Source organism: Hydra vulgaris, chromosome 15 (genome assembly GCF_038396675.1).
Source record: "Hydra vulgaris chromosome 15, alternate assembly HydraT2T_AEP".
Taxonomy (NCBI): Eukaryota; Metazoa; Cnidaria; class Hydrozoa; order Anthoathecata; family Hydridae; genus Hydra; species Hydra vulgaris.
Window position 1 is genome coordinate 55,752,789 of NC_088934.1, and position 17,212 is coordinate 55,770,000.

Here is a 17,212-nt window from a genome sequence, read left to right on the forward strand (position 1 = left end):
ATAAAAAATTTTCTTTATAACTTTGTTTGTTGGTGATACAGATCTTATTGAAAGCATTTGAGATTAATTGGTTCGGTCATTATTACCAGTAGTGCTCTCTAGCAGATAATGTGATAAATTATTTCCTTTGGGTATAACAGGATAAACGTTAAACTTTGTTATTTTTTAAAAAAAAATTAAATCTTGGTAGTAGATTCATTGGTGTTCTTATTGTTAAAAGTTTCTTTTTTGTCTTTTGCATATTTGCAGAAAATACAAAATTTGATAGCACAGCATTTATTTTTAAATAGGGGTTTATGATGATGATCAACACATGCAATATTTTTTTGGGATACTGTAATTGTAATCTGATTCTAAAAAATAGTCGATACATATACAAGTGTGTTTGGATGTAAGAAAATTTTCACATTTCAAAGCAAAAACTCATCTTTTACATAATTCAGAGTTCTTTAGAGAAAATTAATTGAAAGATTTTGCGTCGTTTTTTACATATCTACTAGAATATCTATATGCAGCACAATATTTAATCATTTGTATGGTGAAACTATCAAAGAAAATAGCTAATTTAAATAAAAGCTTCAGCAAAGTAGAGCAAACGATGTCAGGAATTTACTGCTTATATTCCTGTTTTTTGCCGGATATAATAATGGCCGAATGAAATTGTAAACAGAAAAATCGGCTTCACTTGCAGTTTATATAAAAACCCGAAGTTAGACATTTAGTTATACGTCATTAGATTTAGAACAGTCAATTTTAACTTAATCCAGCGTTAGTTATTGAAAATAAAAAAATGAAATAAACTATAAAATATAAACAAAGTTTTCATGTTAATATTTTAGAAATATGCTCCTTTAACCAAACTTTATATAAGTTAAGTTTATTGTCTGTAGGATGAACATTATCAAACTGTCCGAGACAAAACATACGATAGGAATCATCACCATACTTTCCGATTCCATATAATTCTCTAGGGTACTTCCAGTCTTTATGAAGATACTCGAATGAAAACTGTATTATATTTTTTGCACGCCGATAGTTTAATCCAAGAGGTTTCATTAAAGCTAAAAACAGTTTAAGCAATAAAACAACATTAATAATAATTTAATTTAGTCAAGGACCTACAAATATATAACGACCAAACGTAGTACTACTAGAATGGACATAAAAAGTAGGAAGTACATTTTGATGCACTTTTAACATTAACAACAAAAACAATAATAGACAACAGCCATTTCACTTGATTAACATCAGATTTAGAAAGTTCTCGAATATTCAAATACTTTACTGATACAAGAAAACATCTTCGTTTGTGAGCAAGACAATTTCAAAATCCTACAAAAACGAGGGATTTCTAAAGTAATTTTGATAGTATCCTAAAGCAAGAATTAAAATCTTTCTGTCGGAAAACATATTTTGTATTAGTACTTTAGATGAAATTAAATAGTTATCAAGTAACGCTCACAAATAAACCATAAATAACTAATAAACAGAGAATATATTCACAGAAAAGTTATATCAACATAACTCAGCAAGAATTGTTGTAGTGGATTTGCAGTGGGCCGATATTGGATTTTAAACTGTTTAGTATAGTTTTGCTTATCGGTTACTTAGTGGCCCATTAAAGGAATTCACTATTTCTATTTGCTAATACGCTAAGCGAGGATAAATAGAGAAAAGTTTATAAAGTCTACGTCATTACTCTTGATCACTAAAAGATTGTTTAATGAAATTTGAAACCTGAAATTTGAAATTTAAAAGCGGGGATAAATTTGACATAATCATAACTTTTGAACACTAAAAGATTGTTTAATGAAACCTGTCGATTAATTTAGATTTAGTACAAGTTAATTCAAATATTTTTTACTTCATTCCATAAAATTATAGACAAAAGTTAATTTAAGTGTAACATAATACCTGATATTTCTTCGAAGTTTTTTTCGTTTACATCATTCGGCGTTGGAAACCTGCTTACAAATTGCCAGAATAACGGTAGAGCAACTGTGGCAGATGTTTTATTTAGAAATATTGTAGCAATCAAAAGTTGCCATGGTTTCATATACAAGCGTTCTTGTATGAGATTAAATGGAGAGGAGGTAGGAATATAACGAACGGTGTTATGGACACCACGCAAACCGGTATTAACTAATTTAAAAAAATCAGTATTTACAAAATAAGAGCAAATTCAAAAAATTCGGCGATTTTTTATTTTAATTTTTATGGAATTTAGAAAAAAAAAGTAGAGGTGATCCAGGAGAGAAGGTGGGAAAAAAAGACAAACCCTATAAAATCGAATTGGGTAAACATAACCATTAAAAAATTATTAAATTGACAAACTGTATTTTAAAAAGTTTTTTTTAAAATTATCACGCGTTTAACGTCAAGTTATCACGGGTTTATAATCGAGTAAAACTTTACGAGTAAAATTTTAGTACATTTTCTCAAACAAGCAATATCGAGGCAATAATATCGAGGTAAATAATTGAAATGTAATCTTACTTTTTTAGAATAAATATTAATTAGTTTATTTTTATGAAATTGTCCATTTCTGCGTTATACAGCTAGTTCATCCAAAAGGTTTCCATCTTCTCCTTTAACGGTTCGTTTCTCCCCACCTTCTTCAACTTAACGTTTCTTTTCTCCCCACCTTATCCTCTAACTTAGAGGTTAGTTAAGATTCACGCTTGATAGCTGCTGATATATGATTAAAACTACACTTTCAGATTAAAGGTAATGCATTGTTGTATATAGGGGTGTCTCAGATGAATCATGTTTATGACTTGCCTGACAGCGTCGCTACTTATACTAGCTTCATATATAAATTTTATGATTGACAGCATCACGACATATACTAGTATAAATATAAGCGTAGATCATATGCTGCTTTTACCATGTTTTACCATGTCAAATTTTTAGTAAAATTGGCTCTTAATCCGTTCAACTATTTTTATTTGTGTATTTCAAAGTCAAATTTTAATAATTCTACCACCAAAAGAACAAAATCATTCCCAGCTTCACGGTAGAAACTGACCTTTAATTTTTTTATAGCTATTGACAAAGGAGAAAGGGAGAGGAAGAAAGGTCAAGTATAGTTGACGTCAATAATGTTACTTTTTTAATAAAATTTAATTACTTAAAAAAGGGAATAAAAAGGGTGTTTTTATTTTCATTTTTCTTTTGGAGGAATGAGAGTGGGAAGGGGTTATCAAATGTTGACAACTCCTTGGCAAACCAAGGGCAGATCCATAGAGGGGCGATCGCCCTCCTCCTTAGATTTAATACAAATAGATTTCATTTGTATTTCTATATACGCCATTTTTATAATTCATTATTATAATAATCACTATTTATGAAATTTATTTAAAACCGACCGGCAGCATATCAAGGCGGAAATTTAATAGGAAATACAGGAAATACTCTAGAACATTTAACTTATATGGAAATACAGTAAATACTCTAGAGCATTTTGCGATCACTGATGTAGTTTTATGTTTTACTTTTTTTTTTTTGAAGAAAATAATACTTTGTAAAAAAGGAAAAAAAAAAAAATAATAATAATAGACTTAACAAGAGTTAGAGTATTCTGACGGTGGCCTTTATACCTTGATAAAACAGTGACGGTGGCCTTGTTACCTTGATAAAACAGCAAAGTGACTTGACTATGTTGAAAATTAATTCTATCGTTAAACTATCTAAGCTTAAGTGTCTGTCCAAAGCCTATAAAACGACAAAATGTTACGCTGACTTATGGTTTTCTGGTTATTGCGGTGAATATGGTTTTGATATTCGAAATGATGAAAATAATGTTATGCTTATGTGCTTATGAAGTGAGTAAAGTGAAGAATAAGATTTTTATCAATACTCACCAGAAGATTGCCTCCTTCAGAAAGTAAACTTGAATCAGATGGAAGTATAAATTTTGAATATATTTTTAAATAAAACTACTTGAACGTTGGTCTCCTCTTACAACGAAATCTTTAAATGGTGGTGGGATGTCGTTTTGGAAGTAAACTGCTCAGCTATACGTGAATAAAAACTTGAGCAATCTTTCGCAAATTTTTATTCACGTTAAGCTGAGCAACCACTCGAAAAATGCTGAGTAAAAGCCAAAATACTTTGGCGAAACCAGACTACAATTAAGCTTTGACAAACTTAATAAAAATAGCCAACTAAAAAACCACAATTTTTTTAAAAAAATTGTTAAAATAAAGACATACGCAGCTTATTTCGAATGCCTCTTCACTTAATACCAAAGTTATGTAAAAACCATAATTTCAAAATTTTTAGTTTTTTGTTGCTGTAAAGTATATTAAAGTTTATTTTTTAGACTGATTCATAAAAATACACACACACAAACACACACACAGAGTACATACAGTAGTATTTGAAAAAACTTTTTTTTCTAGTCAGCTGTTGATTCTGGAAATTTTCTGAAACAATAAATAAACAAATTCTTTTCAAACTCCCAAATTTATTTGTTAAATTATTAGATTAAACTGGTAGAAAAAAAAACTGGTAAAAAGAATAATACTCCTAGCAGGAGTCTCCTACCTTTAGAAGGATGTAACTTTTTAAAATACGGGCTCATGCGGATAGGTCTCTGTTTACTTTTTTGAGGATTTTTTATATTGAAATTGTTAAAGGGTTGCACCGCAAACTGAGACAAGGCATTCTTTGTATAAACTCTCTCGCCAGCAGAAGTATTGGCTGAGGATTCATTATTTTTTATTAGTCCATCAAAGTCTTTAACACTTTTATTAATTCTATCCGCACAAGTTAAACTTAAACTGCCTCCGTCATTGTCGGTTTTTGACACTTCATTTTCTGTCTGTGTTTTACAATTTTCATTTTTAACATTTTTTAAAATCGGAAAACGTTTTGAAGTTAAAATATCGTTATTTGGACAACTTTTTGCATGTCGAAAAACTTCGTGATTGAAAGTTTGAACTCTATCTTTTTCTATGATCCCTTTTTCTACGGTCTGAACTTCAACTTTTTTTAAAGTCTGTTCTTCACCTGAAAGATTTTTAATACTTGTAAAATTGTCACTCAACATCGTAAGAAAAGATTTTTCTTTTGTAAATAGATTAGCATAATGATTTTTTATTGCGGCTTGCAAGTCCGATAAATCCTCATCAAAAATTTCTTTTGAAATAGAAAGTTCTTGGAGCTTTAGTAAGAAAGTTTCAATTTCTGAATATAATCCAAACATAACTGCAACAAACTTAGCGATATCGTTGGTAGATGAAAATTTAGAACCATCAGGAGCAACAAAAAAAACATTATTTGTACGCATACATCTAAGTTTAATCCAGTAATTTACTGCAGAATGTTTAGATGTACAATCGTTTACTGCTTCCTGTTGCATTTTACAGCAGTTCACCGTAGTATGCTGATATTTAATATTTATATTTCTCTATAATGCACTTATAAATATATTTAAAAAATACTAATTTTCAAGGGCATATTTTTAACAATAAGGTAAATTAAAAATAATACAATTAAAAAATAAACTAAAAAAACTAAAAACTAGTAAACTTTACTGCTTCCTACTTTTTTTTTACCACCACCTTGCTGCTTCTCACTTTTTTTAACTACCACCTTGTTGCTTCCTACTTTTTTTTACCACCACCTTGCTGCTTCCTACTTTTTTTTTTACCACCACCTTGCTGCTTCTCACTTTTTTTTTACCACCACCTTGCTGCTTCTCACTTTTTTTTACCACCACCTTGCTGCTTCTTACTTTTTTTTTTACCATTACCTTGCTGCTTCTCACTTTTCAATACCCATCTATCGCTATAATTGCATTATAAATAACATCGCTGCCTGTATAAATATATTACTTAGAAAGTTTTACTATTTTTATAATTTAGTTGGTAAATTATAGTATCATTGGTAACTAGAGGCATCGTTTCTAGAAACCAATGAGATTAATTCACGATTGAACAACAAAATTGATTTTTCATAGGAGCAGTAAGGTTTTACGTTTCGCCAAATTTCTCAACTCAATAGATTTGTATCGTTTATTTTTTAAAATATTGCTTACCTTTATAAAAAAAAAAATTATAATGACAAACATGGATGGGTGAGTAGGTGATGTTGGTGGGTGAGTAGGTGATATTAGTGGTAAACAGTGCTACTGATAGTGGTAAAAAAATAATTAGTAAATAATAAAAAAAATAACAATCAACAATATCTTACTATAGTTAATAAACTAATTATGAAATACACTAATACAATATATAACAGTATACATGTTATTAACTTAAATACTTAGAGTTGTTGTTTTTTATTACTTAAAAATGCGATTAAAGGGGAAGCAGAAACGTAACGATTTAAAAGAATATCTTTTTGAAATTTAAAAGGAAGGCAAAAAAAAGAAATTTTTTGAAACATAAACGTCAATTTCTTCAACATGAAGATATTTTGACACACAAAAAAGACGCGTTATTAGATTTCACAAAAACTTAAAAAAAGAATTTCGTCGCATCGTTCGAAGAAACGTTTGGATATTATAGATATAATCCGTCCCAAGCGATTAATGTGTAGAAAAAATTAGCAAAGTTTTTTCAAATAATTTTGTCGAGCTTAAATAGTGCTTTTTTACTTTACTTATGAAAGCTCAAAAATTTCATCAAAATTATATTAATATGTTAATTTATTATTGCATTTTTTATTAAAGGTGTAAACACCTTTGTAACCGTAACCCTAACCCTGAAAGGTGTTTACTACCTATGTAACTCTAATCATAACCCTGAAAGGTTTTTACCACCTATATTATAACTGTTGGGGAAAAAATAATAAAAAATTTCATTCAAACAATTAAAAAAGTAGTAAAAGTTGAAGAAAATAAAAGATTAAAGACAAACGGCATTTTGTTTAAATTTTATAGTATTCTATATAATAAAATATATAATTTTCTATAAATTTCTTTCTTAGTGCATTGCCATACCAAACAAACTAAACAAAATTTTTTAAATATTTAAAATTAATTACAAATAATAGCTTAAAATAGAACATTTCAGATAATTAACTCGAGTAGATGACACACCGTACATTTTTTGCAACTTTGAAACAAATATCTACTATTTTGTAAACTCAAATAATTTAAGATTTAATTTTTAACTTTAAACTGTAATAAAAAAATCAACATTTAAAACTTATTGAAAAATTAAAAACGCTAAAATTTTTTATAAAAAGTTAACTGTATAAAACCTGAATTAAAATCTATGTAGATTTTTTAGAAATCGATATCGTGTATATTTATTAAACGATTTGTTATCGTGTATTTTTAATTAAAACTAAAATATTCCATATCTCTAAGAATGTTTCAAATATATTTTGCTTTCAGATGTTAGCAAAGATGGAAAAACACACGTGACCTAACTTTTTATTTAAACACGTAAATAATTTTAATTTTATATTTATTTTTTCAATATGATATATAATCAATATTTTTAGCTAAAAAAGTGCAACTTCGTTTTAAATGAATGTTAAAGTTTTATACAATCTAAAATATAGAAAGGAACATTTTTTGGATAAAACTCATATGAGTCATGCAGAAAATCAAAAATAATAAAAATTTAATATTAAATCTAAACATAAATTTTAAATTATTTGTTGGCACGTCATTGAACCAGTATTTTCATACCTTCAACCCTTCGTGCACCAGTTCAAAGAGTTTGACATGTTCACCGCTTCTGTAAGCTAAATCATATGGAGTGTCTCCTGCACTATTTTTCAAGTTAGGAGAAATATCTGCTCTCAAAAGGAGCATTTCTAACAGTTGTGCATTATCCAATGATAAAGACGCGAAATGAAGTGCTGTTTGAAGTCCTTTGGTTTGCGCATTAACGTCAGCACCATATTTAAGTAAAAATGAACAAACATCCACATGGTCTAAAAAATCATAAAAGAAATATTTTCCCCCGACAGCATGCTTCGATAACTCAAAGTAATCATATATATATATATATATATATATATATATATATATATATATATATATATATATATATATATATATATATATATATATATATATTATGCATATCTAATGAGTGTTTATAAGTGAAAAAGAAATAAATTTAAAAATTTAAATGACTGAAAACAAAATTTAAAAAAAAAAAATTTTATTTCATAAAGAAATTCTTTGATGAAATTTTTTAATTTCATTAAAGAAATTAAAAAATTTCATTAACGAATTTCTTTAACGAAAGAAATTCTTTAAAGAAATTAGAGAATTTCATTAGAGAAAATCTTTTATTTCTCTTATGAAATTAAGAGGAGGAGGGGGGGGGGGGGATACGTTTATTAAATTTGGGAAAATTTTCCCACCACTCCAACCTCATTAAGACTCCCCCCACCCTTTACTAATTTTTAATTGTTGTCAGCAAAACTTTATATCTCATAAATAAAAAAAAATCAGTGAAAACCGGCTTTGAAAATTAAAAAATAATTCGTTCAGTCATCGATAAAAATAAAAACTTTCAGTGTAAACAGGCTCTAAAAATCGCCGACCTGGTAAATCTCCATTCCGCATATTGATTCCTATTGAAATTATGCTAAAACAGCTGTTTGAAAAGGCGCATTTGACCGCAAGCCACCCTAGAATTGAATAGTTTTAAGCGTATTTTGTAATAAATATTAGTTCGGATTTATAAAAGAAAATTTTTTATAAAAAATACTTATATTGTATCATAAAAATATTCTCACTCCCCTTTTATTAAAACCCCCCTGTTTATTAGATCTAGTCTAAATTTCCTATCGCACCTACTATTACCCCCTCCCCCCTTCCATTCCCTATATCAACTCGAGCTTTTGATTTTGGACTCGAGAGTAAGAGCATTAACGATAAAGTTTTTCTTTAAAAGCAAGACATGTTACGCGCATTTATGTATTTATATATTTATAGGGGAGAGTGGGGAGAAGTGGGACAGCCTGAAATTTCTAAATAGGAGTGATGCCTAAATACAGTTAAATTTCTTACCCTCTATTTAGCAGAAATTGCTGTTTCCCTGCGTGAGCTAGAAGCCCTAATTTTGAAATGTACCTTAAAAAATTGTTTACATTGTGGTGAAGTGGGACTGAAAAAAGAAATATTTATGCCCCGCTTCTTCCAGTCACCATTTGATTATTTCGGTTGGTGAAAGCTCTTAAACATTTTTATGTCGAATAGGTGATTTTATGATATTATTCAGTTTCTACTGAATAATTAGTTTTAAAGTGTTGTTTTAAATTTACTTGTCCCACTTCTACTCACATTTGTCCCACTTTACCCCAATGATACCATTTCTCTAAAAGCAAAAATTTATGTACTTAGTTATAATTGGTAGGAAACCTAAGGGGATTGAACCGGTGTCTATAAAGAGGGTTTATGCGTAAAAAATTGTTTGGTTCAGTTTATACACCAAATAAAAAAAAAAATTTGGTGTATAAACTGAACCAAACACACACACACACACATATATATCTATATATCTACTATAGCATATTTATATACTATAGCATATTTATGTGAGCACTTGCTTACTTTTTTTGCTTATCTAAATCAAAATGGTTTTTTGAGAAAAAGTGAAAAACGAAGTATAATAAATAAAAAGATTGCCGCCACATGCCAAAACCCTCAGTCAATATAGCAGCACTCAGCTGAGAGTCAGGCTATTTGTCAGTTGATGTATGTACTGAAGCCCCCGCCAGCAGGCAATTTCAGTATGACGTCACACTGCTCACCTAAATCAGCAGTATAAGATATATATGTGTGTGTGTGTGTGCGTGTGTATATATATATAACTCTGGTATACTATATAACAAATATAATATATATATATATATATATATATATATATATATATATATATATATATATATATATATATATATATATATATATATATATATATATATATATATCAGTATCAGGGGCGAGTTTTAGAGGGGTCAGGGGAGGGCTTGGGGTAGTAGCTCCCCCCTCCCCACCTAGGGACTTTTTTTCAGAAATATTCTTTGTAAATTGATTATTATACATAATTATACGTATATGAACTTAATAATTACACTAAAGTATAAAAAATCAAAAAAGTTACTTATAAATGAAAATATGCGAGTCTTATTTTTTTCCGAGCTTTTTAGCCCTCCACTTGGCGAGTGACAAAACCCGCCCCTAAGCATTAGTATTTTGTCGCTACTGTACAAACATACATAGATATGTATGTATGTACAGTGGCGACAAAATAAATAGCACAGATTGATGTTCAATATGTAATGATATATTTTCCAGAGATCTGAGTTTTTGAGATCTAAACTTTTTCAGCCTTATAAAATATTAATTCAAGTAGATAACATTACTGAGTAAGAAAAGAAAGTAACTTAGTTGGAAAAAAAAGTATAATCATATAAATGATTTAGAAGTACAGAATAAGGGGGCAATTTAAATAGCACACCCTGTACAAAATTATCATTTTGTTCTTTTGCTACCAAAATCATGGAGTTTCTTTCTATAAATAGTTTAGAAAACTTTATTAGAGGTAAATTAATATTTAGTGGGGTATCCTTTTGAGTCAATAACTGCTTGACAACGACAGCCCATTGACGAGAACAATTTTTAGCATCGTTCAGGCATAATGGCGTCCCAAGCAGCCTTTATTTCGATCCAAAGTCGGTCTAAATTTGTTGCAGTTGACTGTTTATGTTTCTGTCAACTTTCTCCCACAAATATAAAATACATATAATATATATAATACATATAATATATATAAAATAAATTATATATATATAGATATATATGCATATGTATATATATACAAACTCATATTTATATATATATGTCTATATATTTATATATTATATATATATATGCATATGTATGTATACACACACACACACATATATATGTATGCATATATATGTATGTGTATATGTATATATATTTATAAATTTATATATGTATATATATATATTTTTATATATATAAATGTATATGCTACATATAAATAATACATATAATACATATATTATATGTAAATAAATAAATAAATAAATATATATATATATATATATATATATATATATATATATATATATATATATATATATATATATATATATATATATATATATATATATATATATATACACACACACATATATATAGGGGCTATTCCAGAAAAATAACTTATGCGGCGGTACCCATTTTGCCGCAAATTTGGCGATAACCTTTTGCGAAAAATGCTTATATAACAATATATCTCGTTTAAAAAAGTCGTCAATATTTGAATTAGTTGCCTAATTATGTTCAACGCTGTCGAAAAGATTCTAGAATAGCCCCTGAAATATATATATATATTCTATAACTACGTACTCCAACGTGCAGCACAGTGTAAGGGTTCCCAACCATCGTTAGTTCTGGCCCTAATACTTCCTTTATGATCAATTAAAAACTGGATTACCGAAAGATGACCTGAATAACTTGCACGGTGCATTGCAGTATAACCGTCATGATCTGAACAATTTATTAGAATTGGCAACTCAAACAAAAGTTCTTTTAACAAATCAACATCTCCATTTTCTGCACTTTTCAAAAAAAGTTTAATCTTATCACTGTTTATGTCGGAACTGCTTCCAGGGTCATTACCTATACTTGCAAAAGTGTAAATTGAACTATTTGTTGACTGCTTGCATGCCGATGTACTTTTGGATTCATCAATATCTTCATTTATCCAATCATAACACTTTTTACCTTCAGGCAAAAAATGGACTGGAAGTAAGTGATCCCCTCTTTCATTTGAAGTATTTTCCGTTTCATTTTTTTGATTGGATAAATCTATCATATTTTTGCTGAAAAAAGTATATCGCATAAATGTTTCTAATTTTTATGGCTTGAAATTTAAATTATTTGCAAAAAATTCCAAATATGGTGCTTTAAAGCTAACAAATAAAATTCATTTGCTTAGGACAAAAAAAATTTAAATAGTTTGATTATGAATAACTTAATGTTTGAATAACTAAAAATGAAATCTCAAATAAAATCAAAAATAAGTAATAATGAAAATTAAAAACTTAAACTAAACTTTTGTAACATTTTCACTTGCAACCTCATTATCTGACTCGTTTACTGCTGTTTTTTTTTCTTTCTTAAAACGTGTTTTACACCTTAATGCTAATATTTAGCATGACTTGCCGTAATGCTAATATTTGGCATGACTTGCCGTAAAGCTAATATTTAGCATGATGCTTCTAATTAATTGACACTTATAAATTTAATAATAGGGGAAGGTTGCACATGTTGAGCATGTTAACAGTGTATTGTTTTTTTTAAAAAACAAAACACTGTTAACATGCTCAACATATATTATAATATTTATATTTATTTTTACGGAATATCATAATTTAATCTTTCCTATTAAAAAATATAAATGAATAGTTCATTAATAAAAAATCTTTGTACCAAAAATTGCGTTATTTTCAACACACCCAATCATCTCAGCTTAGGAAACCAGTTTTCTAGATGAACTTTTTTAATGAAAATCAAAAAAAAACTCAAAATAACAAAAATATAATCACAAAAAAGAAAAAAAATTAAATAAAATTGTATCTTTTAGGACTATACTAAAGTAAAAAGAAATGACCTCTTTTTTTAAAGATCAAAAAATGCTTATCTTACGCAACCTTCCCCTACTTAATTTTTCACTTAAAAATTTTAATACTTGATTAGAAAAAACAACAACATATATCTGTAAGAATAAAAAGCGTTTTTATTAAAAAACACAACAAAAAACAAGATTTTTTAAATGAAAATGAAAAGAAACTTTCAATGCATTATTCATAAATATTGTATTTGAATCAAAAAACATGAAAAAATTGTTTGAAAATTTAAAACTCTTAAGCAGCAGTTCTAATAGAAACTTTTCCTTTTTTAAAAAAAATAAAACGGAGACCGATTACCTTAGTGAAATCTTCGAAATGAAAAATTACTTAATAATTTGATTATAACACTGCAAACTGCAGACAGGAAGATATGTTTTTGAACAGGAGTATCTTTTAGGTTTGCCACAACCTTGAACAGCACAAATTTTCGCCTCAGGAAACACCCTAAATTATAACATAAGAAATGTACTAATTTACAAACAATAGAATGACGATTTTGCTATCGCAACGCAGGTAATAAAAATTAAAGCAAAATTATTGGTCAAAAAAAAAATTTTTTTTCTCAACAAGATGTTAATAAGTAAATTATTTAAAAGAATTCTCCTACTAATGTTATTATATTAAGCGCCTCCTTATGCCTCCCTCTGTGCTTTATATGACTTTAATGAACATTTGGAACAATTTTTAATGAAAATTTTGGCGTTCTTCTTTGTGACGAATAAAAGTAAAATATGAAAAAAATGATCGCACATTAATTCTTAAACAAAGTTCGTTTTAAAATACTTTTAAGATGGGAATTATTATTTCGTACTTCTCTGACGATGCCTTGAAAAATAAAGTGGAGACTGACTATATAAAGCCCAAAATATACGGAAAACTCGATGGACCAGTTTTTATTAACTTAGACTACAACAACATTTATGCAACAAGACATTACGATGCATCACTCTGGGTTTCGACGGTTGTTTCGGGAAACTTAAATAAAGCATGGAATGAAGGATTGCCGAAACTTAAAGAATACATCAACGGTAAACAAATATATAAAATTATATATATATATATATATATATATATATATATATATATATATATATATATATATCATTATTCTATACTCTCTTTCTCTTTCTATTTCGTTGCATATTTGTTCTCGAAATTTAAACATTCAAGATTTTTTTACAAATATATTTATTTATACACAAGTACCATCAAAAAATATTATTACATTTTAATAATAAAATTTATTTATGAGCTATCAAAACCACTAATTATTATGTAAGGCGAAAAAACTTTGTAAAAAAGCAACATTTTCATAACAATGCTATACTTTTCAGTGTGTTATATAATTTCAGGGACCTGAACTTAAACAATTTATTATAACGAAACTGGTATTTAAAATCAGGCTAGTATTTTATAATCAAAAATTTATTTTTGGAAAAAAAAAGTTTCTTTATTACGCAAGTGGTTTTGTCGAACCGAGAACATATGAATAGAGGAAGGTTTAAAATCTGAGCGCTTTCATTGTTATAAATAACAATAGCAAAACAATACACCATTGTAAAAAAAATGAATTACAGCTTGATGTCGCAACCCAGAAAAATTCTTTGGGGGTAGGGAGTATACCACATTGATCAGTTCGTCTTAGTAGACCTTAGTTCTTCCAGATAATATTGTATTATATATTTAAAGATTTAGCTTTATATTTTCAGTCTATGTAATGCATAAAAATGTAAAACCACTCAATTATTTTTTACTTTTATCTTCAAGAGCAAAAAAACTTTTTAATGAGAGACCAGAACTGTCATCAAAATATCTTGTTTATGTGCAACACAACACAGGGCTGTCCAATTCTGTTGTGAAAAAAAATCTGCCAAATAAATTTTTTTATTACGTGTACCATATACAACTTATTTAAGTTATGTAAGTTTGATGAAGAGCCATTTCCCCTGATTTCTCCCTGATTTTTTTAAAATTTAACCTAATTTCCCTGATAATCCTCTAATTTTTTTGCAGATATCTATATATGTGGTAGTGGTGTAGTGGCAAGAGCGCTCGCTTTGTAAGCGAGAGGTTCGGAGTTCGACTCCCACCACGTCCCTGGAAGTACCGCGCTCAACTTAGTTTCTCCGCGCAGCGGCCTTGTTCGGCAAGGTTTGTGTTTCAGAGTTAAAGAGTTGAGAGAGGGTAGCACCACGAATAACAACTAAAAAATAAAAAATAAAAAAAAATAAAAAAACGAGTAGCCTCCTCGACTGTAGTGGCCCCCTTCGGGCCTTGGGGAGGTGAATTATCTAAAAAAAAAAAATCTGAATTCCTTGACCTTTCCCTGTTTTAGCTATCTCGAGCAAGTTTTTAATCTGTTTTAAATCTTAAAGAACATCCTTTGATTATTCCTGTGATATGAAGCTGGTGCTAACATCAAAAAGGCAAGTTAATTTAGAAATTCTCTTTTTGCACCTATCATTAATGTCTCAGATGAATCTTTGTCTTTGATGTGCTCATACCCATGGAGCTTCATCTGTTACTTGGTGTCGTAAATCATCTTCCATAGTCTCTCAAATATTTGGACACAAGCCTCTGAATGGCTGGCATTACTACATATTCATGGTGAACAACTGGCTGGAAATGAGTGCAGGAACCATTTTAAGAATATGGATGTTTGGGAAAGATTGGCCCAGCAGCACTCCTTATTTCCAGCTGCTCTCTTTATTGACATAATAAGAAAATTCAATGGTGTTGTCCATGCTTGTTATGGAAATGCCCTTGATGACAGCCATGCTAAAAAAAATGAGCAACTTAGTGTCTTCTATATACAACTTCAATACACCAACATCACTCACAAGGTTAATGCTGTCATACACCATGTTCCAATATTCATCAATGCCACAATAGCTCTTTATGAACTTATTCAGTGCAAGTAACTGAAGCACTCCATTATCTTTTCAGTATCCATTGGCAAAGGTACAAGAGACCAAGCAACCACCCAGAGTATGAATACAGGCTGCACAGATGCATCACAGACTTCAACAGCTAAAAAATTGATTAGGAATATTACAAATCAGCTTAGACGTTTTTCTCAAGAAAAAACAATTAAAATTGAAACTTTACGTCAGAGTTGAAGAAAATTATTATTTACCAGTGAATTTACTGCTTAAATATTTATGTTATGTTTTTGGGATGACAAAAAATTCTTAAAATCAACTTTGCTAGTTACTATGTATTTAATGTGATTTTATGCAAAATTTGAAAATGGATTTTCTTCAACGGAGGGTGTAACAAAATTTAGAATCTTACATCCCAGTAACCACCAATGATAGTACAATCATATCCCCAAAGGATTTTTCTGGGTCGTGAAATCAAGCAGTATTTCATTATTTTACAACAGTGAATAGGTAGCAGCTGCAACATATGGGATTACTTTTATTTGATTTTAAAGTCAAATTGTCTCATTTATCTTAAAAAATATTAAAAAAAAAATTATTCAGAAAGTTTTTGTAAATAACATTTTAATGTATTGTTTAAAAGTATTTTACATTTTTCAATAATCCTTGAATTCCATCAAAAATGAGATATATTTTAAAATCCCTAATGAATTAGAAAAATCTAACTGCAAGAAGTAGTGATTGCAAACAATCTCTAGTTTGATCTAAAGATGATCTATGACATAACCTACAAATCAAATAAATTTTTTCAGAAAATGGGGTAAGCATATCTTCTGAAAAAAGATGGCTAAACAATGCAGATTTTATCCAGCGAATGACAGAACAAGATCCAGCCTTCTGAATATTTGGCTTTATTGATACATGTAGAAAGTTTTAAGCTTTATTACATTTTGCTTTAGCATGGTACTTGAGGCGGACTTTGCAAGTTAAGAATTTCTTCTTGACATCGTTAAACTTCAGCATCATACTGTTCATGACACTGTTCATGACATCAATAAGTTCATTGACTAGAAAAACGAACTACTGCGTCTCTACTCTTACTGGTGAAAAGATGAAGTTTATATAGCAAGATAACAATTGAACAACGACTTAAAACATTGCAAATTATATGATATAGGTAAACAAGATGAAGGAAGCGAAATCCAAAAAACTGATGTTTGAGGAAACAATCTAGACAAATGTATAATTACAAACATAAATAGCAATTCTAAAAGTAGGAAAGCAACTTTATATATTGAAAAAATGTTATATTCAGCATAATTAAAGCGTAATATAAAATTCTTATCTTTGTTAAATAAAATATATCAATGCTGGAGGTTCTTTTCTTTTTACAGATGTCAAAAAAATCTTGAAGACACAATTAATTGCTCATTTGCACACTGATTTGTTCTTGGAATTTCTAATCTTTATGGTTCTTGATTCCAAAACTTTTTCACCAAGTTTAACACTTTTTTTGACCGTGCAAGTTACTACATAGCTTCCAATAATCATTTGCATTGTGCATTTGGTCAGTAAACCAATGATCTGCCCGTTGGCAAGAGATGAATCTACAAATGTAGAGTAGTGAGTCTCTTTTTAATAGTAGAAGAATAAATGCCAAAAGAACTAATATTGTATGGGAATTCCAT

General features: G+C 28.8%; 4 protein-coding genes across 5 annotated transcripts in view; 1 reads left to right on the plus strand and 3 right to left on the minus strand.

Annotated features, from left to right (window-relative positions):
• Positions 1-808: 808 nt before the first annotated feature.
• On the minus strand, positions 809-5,909 carry LOC100205338 (uncharacterized). Of its 2 annotated transcripts, XM_065820339.1 has the most exons (3): positions 4,549-5,909; positions 1,915-2,142; positions 809-1,061 (listed from the first exon to the last, which is right to left on the minus strand). In XM_065820339.1, the coding sequence occupies exons 1-3, from the start codon at positions 5,363-5,365 to the stop codon at positions 823-825; spliced, it is 1,284 nt and encodes a 427-aa protein (XP_065676411.1). In that variant the 5' UTR covers positions 5,366-5,909; the 3' UTR covers positions 809-822. The 2 variants fall into 2 exon arrangements, with proteins under 2 accessions (XP_065676411.1, XP_065676412.1); XM_065820340.1 differs by lacking the exon at positions 1,915-2,142 and having other exon boundaries at positions 4,549-5,908.
• Positions 5,910-7,404: 1,495 nt separating this feature from the next.
• On the minus strand, positions 7,405-11,863 carry LOC105845383 (ankyrin repeat domain-containing protein 49). The gene is made up of 2 exons (XM_065820343.1): positions 11,357-11,863; positions 7,405-7,896 (listed from the first exon to the last, which is right to left on the minus strand). The coding sequence occupies exons 1-2, from the start codon at positions 11,850-11,852 to the stop codon at positions 7,643-7,645; spliced, it is 750 nt and encodes a 249-aa protein (XP_065676415.1). The 5' UTR covers positions 11,853-11,863; the 3' UTR covers positions 7,405-7,642.
• A 1,053-nt stretch (positions 11,864-12,916) lies between these two features.
• Positions 12,917-17,212, minus strand: part of LOC136092340 (INO80 complex subunit B-like) — a 55,034-nt gene continuing 50,738 nt past the window's right edge. The window contains exon 10 of the mRNA XM_065820341.1: positions 12,917-13,086. Within this exon, the coding sequence (XP_065676413.1) occupies positions 12,966-13,086 (121 nt within the window). The 3' untranslated portion in view covers positions 12,917-12,965. The remainder of the gene's footprint in view (positions 13,087-17,212) is intronic.
• The window catches only part of LOC124812554 (heme-binding protein 2), a 10,820-nt gene continuing 6,937 nt past the window's right edge, over positions 13,330-17,212 (plus strand). The window contains exon 1 of the mRNA XM_065820342.1: positions 13,330-13,670. Within this exon, the coding sequence (XP_065676414.1) occupies positions 13,433-13,670 (238 nt within the window). The 5' untranslated portion in view covers positions 13,330-13,432. The remainder of the gene's footprint in view (positions 13,671-17,212) is intronic.